The sequence below is a fragment of the Phytophthora infestans genome, genomic scaffold, assembly GCF_000142945.1.
Source record: "Phytophthora infestans T30-4 supercont1.25 genomic scaffold, whole genome shotgun sequence".
NCBI classification, from domain to species: Eukaryota; Oomycota; class Peronosporomycetes; order Peronosporales; family Peronosporaceae; genus Phytophthora; species Phytophthora infestans.
In genome coordinates, this window is record NW_003303734.1 from 338917 (window position 1) to 350489 (window position 11573).

The window sequence follows — 11573 nt, forward strand, 5'->3', positions numbered from 1 at the left end:
TGGCAAATAATTCGAGACGATGCCGACGACATTTTGCGACAGTTGCATGTTGGTCAGCCAATTGGCATTTCTGCCCTGCACAAAAGAAACACTCGTACGGCGCCAGCGTCGATGTTGTTGCAGAAGCGATGCCCAACAACGTGTAATATCCACCGGCGTTCCTAAAAATAAGTTTAACTGAACTCAACGCACCGACGTCAAAGCAGCAAGAAACCTTCGCTGCAGGAGATGAAAACTCAGGATGCCACGTTTGCGAGAAAGGAGGTTGATGTTTAAATGCTTCAGCCTCAAGCACCTAAGTTTAGTCTCAGTGTTGCTACTCTTCTCTCTTCATGGTCGGGCTACAAGCCGGTTAATACACGTAGTCGCACTAAGTATAAGTGTTCGAAGCGTCTTTTTCGATACGAGAAAACTAGCTTACGGTATTGTAGAAAAGAAATGAAAGTTTTAAGCTGATATTGTTCAAATGTTTATTCCCCAATAGGGGTTACGGTCGAAATTGTTAGCATTTCTTTTGACTGTTAACATTTCCAAAATTGGCCTAAGCAGGTAAACCATTTCAATCATATCCAAAAACGCCAGACATTTTGCAAATCGCTAAGAAAGCTCCGTGAAACACTCTGACGATCATGCAGCTATCCCGGCCAGATTTCGGGGCTTTATGTTCATTGTGCAAGTCGATGCCACTGCCACAATTCGTGATCTAAAGGTGGTCATCAAGCGAAGCCTCGGTGAGAGGTTTAAGACCCTCGACGTGGACGGTTTCCTCTTGTTTGCTGCTAAGAAGGAGGGCAACCCTCTCGCGGCGCGCTCTAAAGAAGTGCATGAGCTGCTGAAAACCGGCGAGACTCGGCACCTCCAGAAAATCTTAATGAGAGACCTCGAGCTGGACGCAGATGCTCTAGTGGACGACGTCTTTAAGACACCTCTAAACGAACAGCTCGATTTTGTTTAAGTTCTTATGGTGCCGGCTGTGCGAAACGTCGAATGCAAACTCCACGGGATTAAATCCAGCGAACTTCGGGTCGCCGTTGATATGAGGTTGCCTCTGAATGATCTTCGTTCGACCATTGCAAGAGCGGCGATGGTCCCAGCTGACGGCCTTCGCCTCCTCCTGACTAAAGGAAAAGATGGGGACTGGATTCCGTATTATGGCTCATCCGATGACCAAGTTGCGCTCAAAGACGGCTTGATGACGGATAACATCGAATACATGATGAGAGATGAAGTAGACCTGACTGACGCGTACGATCTCGTGAGGGCTCCCAGTGCCAAGTATATCCAGCTGCTGGTGACAAGGCCGGCAATTATTGCGCAAGCAGAACGCCCGCGTCGTTGGGAGAGCCTATTCTGCGAGCTGAAGGGTATCGGTCACTTTAACGACATAGGGTAGGGTCATATTGGAACGTTGTGCTACTTGGACTCGTATGTGCAGCCGTGCAAGCCCAATTCTACAAACATTTCATCGGCCGTGCTCGAGACGATCGAGACGATACTTAATTAGACAGCAAAACCGATGACGCATGGTCAGGCATCTACAAATCTGGCATTTGCCCAATTTGACTGATTTGACCTGAATCTGGCATTCCGACGACACAGGAAATGGCACCATACTAAAAGCAGTATTAAAGTACATCGGGGAGATCTTCTTAATCCAAAGGTGTCGTATTTCTTGTCTGTTAGAGCGCTACTAGACTATTCATTGATCTCGAGGCCTGTTAAACTCTCAAGCAGATCGTACTGTTTAGAGTGTAAGGCTCCTTCAAGGGAGAAATTCGTCAGCCTGCTTTTTAAAAGGGTTCTTTTCCACTTCAGAACAGAAAAATTGCTTTCAACTGAAGATGTATCAGGAAATCTAGTCGCAAGTCCTCCAGCAAAACGATGTAGCATCTGACATCTCCCGCATATATCCTTCCAAGCTTCTTCGAAAGCTGTCACGGTCTTAGGTTCCGATGGTGCCTCGTCGATTTGACGACGAAATTCGACTTGCGAAGCATAAAGGTCGGTTAGAGCGGCATGCTCTTGCTCAATCATGTCAATCTCCCCTCACTCCATCGTGAATGCAGCCTATCACGGTGTAAATTGATAAGAGCTGATATATATCTACCCTTCAGTTTAATCAAGTCGCGTGGTAGCGCCGGGGGAGTGTTTCCTTCCAACGGTTCATTTTTGTTGTTCCGTTCTGGTTCAATGATGCTCACACTAGCAACCCAATTCGCAATTACCAGAGCAAAGTCCTTAACCAATTCAAAAGCTGAATCTGGTCCAAGAAAGTCGAGAATCTGAATCGTAAAGGTTCCATCATCAGGAAGTAAATCCAAAATGGTATTTGGGTTCACTAAAATTGTTCTGTCGTCGGAAAATACATGGGTACTTTCTAGCTGAACCCAATTCACGCGATCTGCATCTAAAACTGCACAACCACCGAAAACAGACAGCAAGTCTCTGGACAACCGCTTTAATGCCTCAACCTGCTCTGAAACAAGAGCTGTATAACTTTCTAAACTGCGAAAGGTAATGACAGCTCGCTTAGAAAGTAAGTGTATCAGTGCCAAACACAGCCACCACTTATCAGGAGGTTTGCACGCTGGGTTTTCCATTGCTAAATGCGTTGCAATTTTTATGCGGTTACATTTGAACCAAGTGCAGCACTTGAGCATCGATTTTCAGCGTGTATCCTGACGAAGAGGAGCGGTCGAATTCATAGTTCGTATCATTTTTGCTTGACGGCGTAGATGTGCAATTGTCGATGTCATTGAACTGTGAAATTGACCCTTTATTGCAGCTTTAAAAGCTTTCTGGAGTACCAGATCCAACTGGTGGAGACCACACCAGACACACATGAGCCCACTTGAGCACACTTCTGAAAACGAGTCTCTATTCCCTTGCTGCCACCAGTCATTTTCCGTTCGCCGTCAGTTGTCACACCCAGCATTACTTCTTTCCAGTCTGGACACAACGCATCCAAAACGGGGATCATTGCGTTGAACATGGCTTCCCCGGTATGACTGTCGCACATTGGAATAGCCAATAGGTGTAAATTGATAATTTGTCCACATTGAAATAGGCGGATCGGAGTATCCAAATAGGAAACTGACATGTGAGTCGACATGTCAAGCGCAATTGAAAATGTCCAAGAGACGCAAAGCAACAGCTGAATCTTCTGTAAGTTCATCGCACAAACGAACCGCGCGTACTTAGATGGAAGATCAGGAGAACATGATCCAATAGAAGCCATTCCTGTTCATTGTTTTGTATTTGTATATATTGATAGCGCCATTCGAAAGGACATTCCATAGCCACTATTAAATAAAACTGAAGAGGATTGTTGATGGTCAAGACATAATGAGTGCCAGAATCGTCGCGTTTGAATGCAGCTTTCTTAGTTCACTCCCACGAAAAATTGTTTTCGTCACCATCCAGCAATATCTGCTCAATTATTTCATCGACAATACGTGTACCAATTGAAACAACAATAGGTGCTTGGTTTTCGCTAGCAAATGATCAGATTGTAGCTCGAAATGGCTTTACGTCATAGAAGAAGACACGCTTTGCTTCAGATGAAAGCTGCTCGTACTGTGCCCACCTACTAGGATGCTGAGAGAGAAGGTTGTTTCGGTACGCCTCAGAACGGAAGGGATACTTGTAGCATTTGTTAGTCTGAATCACTTTTCTCTTGGGTACCACCTTCTCTTCCCTGCCAAACGCCATGCAAAAGCGGCATGCAACAGCCAGTATGAAGCCGCTCGTTGGACTTCGCTCACTGACTGCGAGACCGAATTCGAGAAGATGGCTCTTGGAATGGGGTTGAACGACCTTTCTCTTTGCCGGACATTCGAGCCTGTATTAGCTGGTACGGGGCCTCGCCATTCCCTCTGTCGTCCTGCTCAGCCATAGCACCGTGGAGATTGATCGGGAAGCCGCCAGTATTGCAATCACAGGAACCAACGACGGAGACGAATAGTTTTTTTCATGAAACCTGGCACTTTCTAAGAATATGATATGGCGCGAAGGCCAGAAATAGATTGAAATGCCAGATTTGTAGATGCCTGCGCATGGTGCATATGTCCAGACACATCTTTTGTTCGGTGTTTTGACCCGTGTGCTGCGTCAAAGCGATTCACGCAAGAAAATCTATCGTTAATTTTACTTGGACTCGTATTCTGGCTACTCGCTACCCCGTGGTCAAGTTGATTTCCTGTATCATGCAAGAAAGCATGTCTGTATCATGGAACCGACGGAACTGGAAGACGAGCAATACGAAGAGGTTGACGATGAAGATGCGGATGGGAACATTCGAAGTACAGAAGAAAAGCTCATCGTGCGTGACAAGCGAAAGATGAAGACGGCTTTGGCACAGACTGTGGTGGCGATGGACTCAGGCTAAATGCCAGTGACTTGGCCTGGCGCGCATGCTGCCTCGCGTTCTCAAACAATAAAAGAGAAGCCGGTTGGGTACGTCATTTGCAAGCTCTGCTCGGCGTAGAAGGGATTCTTCTCGACAGTCTTGATGTACTTGTCAATGTATCGACTACAATAAGTCGAAGTGTTGCGCAGCCTGCCTCCCGCCTCCGTAATCGTCGTGAACCGCCGAGGAAGAAGCAGCTCTTGTACGCCAAGATTCATGTGCCCAGAGAGAGACACGAGACTTGTCCATGTCATGGGCGGACCTTCGAGAAATCGTGTGATAGAAAAGAAATCCAGTCTATCTAGTGGTAGAGCAGCATAGCCCGCGATAAGCACGTCACTTGCAGTCGGTCAAGAAGGGTTGAGCAGGGGACGGATGCCAGTACAGCCAGACGATACGCTGCATTAGGCGGAAAACGCTAGTGCCTAGTCTCCGATTGCCCATGACAGCCGCCCGATAGTCACCGAGTACACCATCTGGATATTCCACATTTGAACGAGATCGCCGTATGGGAAATCTTCTGCGTAGTCCTTGTATCACCATCGATACGCTCGCCCAATCCGACGAGTAACAAAGACGTATTGGAGCGCTGTGGACACGCCTCAGTCTTAATATCAGCGAACAAATGGTGTTCGACATTCAACGCCTCACTTCCGTTGATATCGAGGCATATTGCGGCGGCATAGACGAAGGTTGGATACCGAAGATGTCCGTGCCAAAACATCTCCGTGCGAAGCAGCCGTCGGAGTTGCAGTCGTCCGGATAGCTGACAGTTGGGTCGATACCATCGTCGTCAAGCGGCAGGGTCGGGATCTCGAGCGTCAGAGCATTGAACTGGACCGATTCGCTCAGTGTCAAGCTTCTGTATGTCATTTCAACGTCGTTGATCGGAATATTGGACGAGTTTGCCAGCATCCCCCGTAGTTGTCGAGTAGATGTCCTGACAAAATCCGTCTCAGAGACTCCGAGCAATGCGGCAGCAGGGTATCTTGGATCTTGACCAGCAACACCGGAAAAGTTCGTATCAATTGCGGTTCGAAACGTGTCGTAACCTACCGGAAACACGCTCCAAACTGTCTCCAGCAGCTCCGGTAGTACTTCTGTCGCTACTAAGACCAGATATGTGGCGTTGGCGACACTCATCGGAAGCGCCGAATCACCGGGAAGACCTAACATTTCGTCGCGGTCTAGAGAGATTTCCAACTCTTGATCGGGAACAACTGCGGTTCCAAGCGTTCCGTGGTGCCATTCTTGCGCCTGGAACCCAAATCAGAGCAACGGGGGGGTCGAGCTGCCAGTTCATCCCTCCTTGAAACTCATCGTACCATGTCATTGACGCCGCGGCGAAGCATCCAGTCAGTTGCAAAGCACATACACGTGACAGCGATGTACATAGAGACGAAAACTTCAATGGGACACAGCGCAGCCGATACCAGAGTACCGCTCACAGCATTGTAGCTGTCCAGCAGGTTTTTCTTTTCTGCGTCCGTCTTGTCGCCGGAGAAGAACGTGCCGAGGTTGATACCGTCGCCATAGCAGAAGAATAGAGCGGTTCCCAGTGCCACCGTTGCCACCGCTGCCGCTGCAAGTATCAATCCCCACCGCACCTTCAGTCGGAAGTGAACCTTTGGAGACACTGTCGCGCAAACTGCCACGCCAATCTCGTCGTCGCTCAAGTGTCTGGATGATTTTTAATCGAGCACGACGCTACTCAAGCTCTTGGCAGCGTGGAATAACGCTGTGGGCTGTCGGTCATTGACTGCATGGTAAAGGCGCTGGTACCTCGCTTGGGAAAAGAACTCGACATCGATGTCGTGGTACTCTATGCAGGGGTTCCGAAAATGCTATTTATATTTTGTTGGAGGATTCAGCGATACAAATAATTTTACCTATCTCTCCGTCAGAGGTGCCTGCAATAATTGAACATATTGCAAGAAATATATAGGCGTTTGTATGGAGAATAAGTATTGGGAGATTATTGCGCTCCCCGAACGACCTTGCGCACAGTGGCTGCGCTCCAGTACGTGCGGCTCACGTTTAAAAAGAGAATACTCTCGAGATGCAGTGGAGTCATGGCTTGGCGGTGCATTCCAACCACTGCCTTCGCCTGACTAAGAATCTCTCCACGATGTTGGAAGTCGGAGCGATCATAGACACTTGATCGCTAAAGCGTGAAGTAGTTTAACGAAGTCGTCTCGCCTGCTCGAGCGCAATTGCGGCAAAACCTTTACCTAGCGCTGTTGTCTCCGACGAACGCGATGGAGGAGCGTCTTCCGGGGCTAGCGGCTCAAGCATAATCTTCTCATCGTCAGACAGCGATCCAACACGACCCAGCAGGACATTCACAAGCTCGCTCGAAGACAGGACTCTTGACGATCTCTGCGTCGGCTTGGAGGTACTTGGCGACTTCGGGTTTCTGAGCAATAAGCGCGTCAAAGAGGTCGCGCACGCTGAGTAGCGTTATGTCGTCCGCACTTTGCAGCTTTTTAGAGGTTGATTCGTACATCTTGAGGGTATTGAGGATCGTCTTCAGCTGCTTTTCCTCTCGGCGTGTTGGCATAAACTCCGCCAGCTCCTCTTCAATGTCATCACTGATGAACTCTTTCAGCTCAAAGTATTTGTTCATCATGACAAACGTCGATGACCAGCGAGTGTCCTGCTTAGGGACTGGTCGAAGAAGTGTTTTTCGCCTAGCATAACAAAAAATAATCAGATATCAGAAAACTAAAATTAGTTGAATTAACCCACCGTAACTTTGCGGACACCAACAGCGAATTCTTCACCTTGTACGTCAACTTCGGGATCTTAGTGATCAGCTCATCGTCGCCAGAGAGGAGCAAGTTTACCGCCAGGTTCAGATGATGGCAGGCACAGCCCACCATCGAAACCTGCAGCAGATCGGCAACAGCACTGTTCACGGAGTAATTATCTCCGACAATGTAGACAATATTGGCTTTGCTCCGGCCATAGTAAGAGCGAATTGTGTCCAGAAACTTAACGTGACTGCGGGCTGTGTGGTCATTGACCTCATCGTCGACAAGTGGCGCCATTGCGACCAAAATGTTCTGCACTTTGCCATCGTGGCAAAAGGATGCAAAGACGGCGACGTAATGCTCTGAACGGAAGGTCCAACCGTCCGAAATGATGCCAAACGACTTTGGCAGAATACTAGCGATCACAGTTTCAACTTCCCGGACTAGTAGGCACATGTATTTCACGAGGCTGTCCGTCGAACGGCTCCCAATCCTTACGTAGTTAGATGCCGCGTCTGTCTCGCAGAACGAGAAGGGCAGATTGCACGAGAGCACAACGTCAATCCAAGTGAAGACTTTGTGAGTCTTGTCATCGACGAACCCAACTAACGTTTCCGTATTTGAGCTGGCGCTTGTCATGTCCGCAGCGAAGTTTGTGTGCCACATGAAGACGTGGCCAAGTAGATTTGTGTAGCCAGTGTTAGGCTCCATTCGGCGCTGGACACCACAGCGACACTTGTATACTGCAGTAGGCTCTTCATCATCGTCGAGTACAGCCGTGAAATAGAAAGATGACACTTGCTTCGACGTGAACGGGTGCGTGCGGACCATCTTCTTCGACGTCTTGGCCTTCTTGGCATTCTTTGGCGCTCTGGGCGGGGCGGAAGCTGCCTTTCGACGCGGCTTTGGAACGCTCCACGGGGTCTTCGCAGGCATCGTATTGAGTAGAGTAGACAATGGGCTGTGAGTGTATTGCTCCAGCTAAAAATGCTAAATTGTTGGAGGACGATGCGCCATAAATCGATGAACGTGCTCCATGCGAAGAAGTGATTGTGAGCCGGTCTCAGGAGACCGGTTCGCAATAGAGTTATTGGCGACACAGAGCACAAAACAAATATTGCAGCCCTTCTAAGCAAATCTAAAAATAAATAATTTTTCGATTAAATACAAAAGTGTTTAAAATAATAGTATTTTCGGAACCCCTGACTCTATGGCCGAATTATTCGCCATTTCGCCGCTTGAGTGCGGCGGCTGGGGCCTTTGGCAGATATGAAATATCGCGTCCAGTGTACAAGTGGTGGAATGTCGCTCGACTCGATACGGTTTTACTCTGAAGTCCTTGCCTTACAGTGGGTGGGACCCACAGTGGCATGTTGCTAAGAGCCTTGGTCATCGTGGACCGTGGTTCGGCTTGAATGTAATTTGGTGCCAGTTGTCGGAGGAGCCGAATATCACAATGGGTGCGTAGACGTTTGCGGCAAAATATGGGCATCTGCATTTGTCAGGTAGCGAAGCTGGCGTGCTCACGACCAGCAAGGCTGGAGACCGTTTGACCTTCTCAACAGTCGACATGGAAGCCACAGCCAATGAAGCTGCGGACTTTGTCATTGACACGACGACGGCATACCCTTTGGTGGTGCCTTCACGGACTCGTCAGCTTTCAACCACAAAAGGTCGGCGTGGTTAAATTGCTTTAAGTTAATTCAACTAATTGAAGTCACTTTTAGTGTGGGTGTTTAATCAGTGTGGGAAGGTCGAAATGCCGAAATAGTGTGGGCACTACTAATTACGCACCCACATTATTAATACCAATTCACCCACACTAAATACACTTTTTGCTGTAACATTTAGAGAATAAAGAGCCAGAGGCTCGGTTACTGAGGTATGACTGTGATTTCATGTATTATGGCACAGCGATTTTTTTCAATACAATTTATACTGTATTGTCCGACCTTTGCATAGCAGAAGCTGCAATTCCGAAGCAGGCCCAGGAGAAACGTTGGTCACCGACCCCGATGGTCGGTGGTATAGATTCCCTCCTTCGATGCTTATTCAACTTAAATTTCGTCAATTTTAGAGCTAGGCACGACTTTGTTGGTGTTTAAAAATATACCGTGAGCTATGTAGATTAAAACTGCGCAGAACCCTACCTCTTACGTTAGATGTGCCCTAAGCTGTAGCGGCATTTACTATTAATAATACTGAGGCTATATATGGATCGTAGTCGTGAAGTGACTCGTACAAACCCTTTAGAATGGTAGGGAGGCATCGAAGCGCTCGACAGCGTCTCTGGGAGGCATGGATTTCGCTTCAAGTGGAGTACCAAGGCAGCTATTCGATGGAGCGGATTCGACAGCTTGGATTCTACATGACTGGCCTCCATAATCGACGAATTCTGCTGGCTTGTGTGCTGACTCCAATGCCGTGCCTCGTGCTGAGCTTGTTAAAAGAGACACCACCACTTTCTCCAGCTGAAGCCGGAGTTTACAAAATGGAGTTTTCTTTGCCCGAGCATGGGTTATACTCTGCTTTATGGGTGCTTCGGCGCTAGTCCAGATGGGCCACGGAGCGCCTCGTCTGCAGTTGACGAGGTTCCAGATAACTTGGGTTTCTATACTGGCAGCTACAGCTTCCATCTTGTTCATATTCGGTCTCTGCGCTCTGACCGTCTTTCCGCTCCCGTTTGGCTTACTTATCGCCGGTCCACCTTTCGTTATCGTGATTGCTATTTGCTTCACAAACATCTCTGGAACCCAGTGGAGAAATGATCCTTCGACCTTGGTGGATGTCAAGAGACAGCTCGTCGTTTACAACTGCCAAACTACGCTTCCTTTTGTCTACCCCTTGTACATATTGGGTTTTGTATCGCTTACCGGCATGCATCAAGTAGTTTTCGTCGCCGTCTTACCGATTATCCAGATTATCGCCAAGAATTGGATCAGCCGTGCACTTGCCGATGATGATGACCAAAAACCTCAGTGTGTCGTCTTCGTCGTTGAAGTTTACAACGCTCTTTACGTATCGAATGTTCTCCAGACCGCTTCTTCTTGGACATCCACAGCAACGATCATGGCAGTAGACCTCCTCCAGTTTTGGGTCTCAGTGATTGACATCGTCAAACTTCTTGACGAAGTGAACTTGCTAATGCGCAAGATCCCACCAGAACACCCGAGTGCAAAGGAAAACTTTGTCCAAATAGCTGTTCGTCTGGTTCCTTGAAAAAAAAATTGCGGACCCTGTTTAAAAACTTTTCAGTGAAACAACATATGATCAGCGCAGGCTCATTGTATCGAAGTAAGCAATTATAACTTAAAGAATGTTATTAAATTCAAGAGCCCAGACGTAGGAAAAAAAGGTAAGAGCTGCAGATTTCCGTGTAATACTGGTATTAATTTAGGTAGGGCATTAGAAATTGGGAGTTTATGCCTTGCCACCAAAATGTCGGTGAATTGTCTTTGAGTTTAGCCACGCGAATTTAAACGTGAAATCGGCACCTTTCACACACACAAATTTGTTAATCTCGATTCAGTTCTTCCAAGCTCTCAAGACACTCACCAAGGTGATCCAACGACACTTGCATGATGTAGACGAATATCAAGTTCAGCTTCGTCTGAACCACACCCGCATACACATCCAGAACGAAAGCTAGCTGTTGCAAGCTGGAATACCCAAGCTTGCGCTTTAGCACAACGATCAGCATAACAAATGAGCCGAGCTCGAAGCAGCTGTAGAGCAGTGTGCTAAGCATTTTGGACGTGAGCTCTTCTCTTGATAATCCCGCTAAAGCTGGGTAATGGGCACTGTTGGGCATGTGGAATAGTATGAACTGATGCAGACCTGTGTAAGACTTCGCATTAGTACCGATATGTCCAATAGAGTTTGTAAACGTTAGATATCTTACAGTATACGAATGGCATTACCACTTCGACATACTCCACCAGGACGAGATACTCGATGATGAATAGTAGATGAGCGCTTCTTCGGACAAAACGAGCCCGTTCCTTCCGACTAAATATCAGCTCAAGGCTGCCCGAATTGTCAAACTTCGCCTGTGGACCTTCCGCTGCCACGGTCATAATTGGGTCCAGATGATGCTTGGTTTGATGCCTGGCAGGTGCGATAACAGGGAGAACTCGTGCCTTCTTAAGTATTATAAATCTCTGCTTGCGGCTTCCATCTTGGCAGGTTGCTCTGCACGATTCCCGCGTGGTTTTATTGCTGTCGTTTTTACTGTTCGCGACGTCTGTGGACGATTTCCTCTCGCCAGCCATCGCTGGATCAATGCAGTGTTGATGTTGATCAATGTTCAATAGACGGACAGCTATTTGGACAAAGTTTTCCTTTGCACTCGGGTGTTCTGGTGGGATTTTGCGCATTAGCAAGTTCACTTCGTCAAGAAGTTTGACGATGTC

At 47.7% G+C, this 11573-nt stretch overlaps 1 protein-coding gene across 1 annotated transcript; it reads left to right on the plus strand.

The window, feature by feature from the left end:
• Positions 1 to 9415: 9415 nt before the first annotated feature.
• On the plus strand, positions 9416 to 10121 carry PITG_12937 (uncharacterized protein; the record flags this gene model as incomplete). Its single annotated transcript, XM_002900445.1, has 3 exons — positions 9416 to 9603; positions 9645 to 10062; positions 10104 to 10121. 3 exons carry the CDS (start codon positions 9416 to 9418, stop codon positions 10119 to 10121), a joined length of 624 nt encoding a protein of 207 aa, XP_002900491.1.
• Positions 10122 to 11573: the final 1452 nt, after the last annotated feature.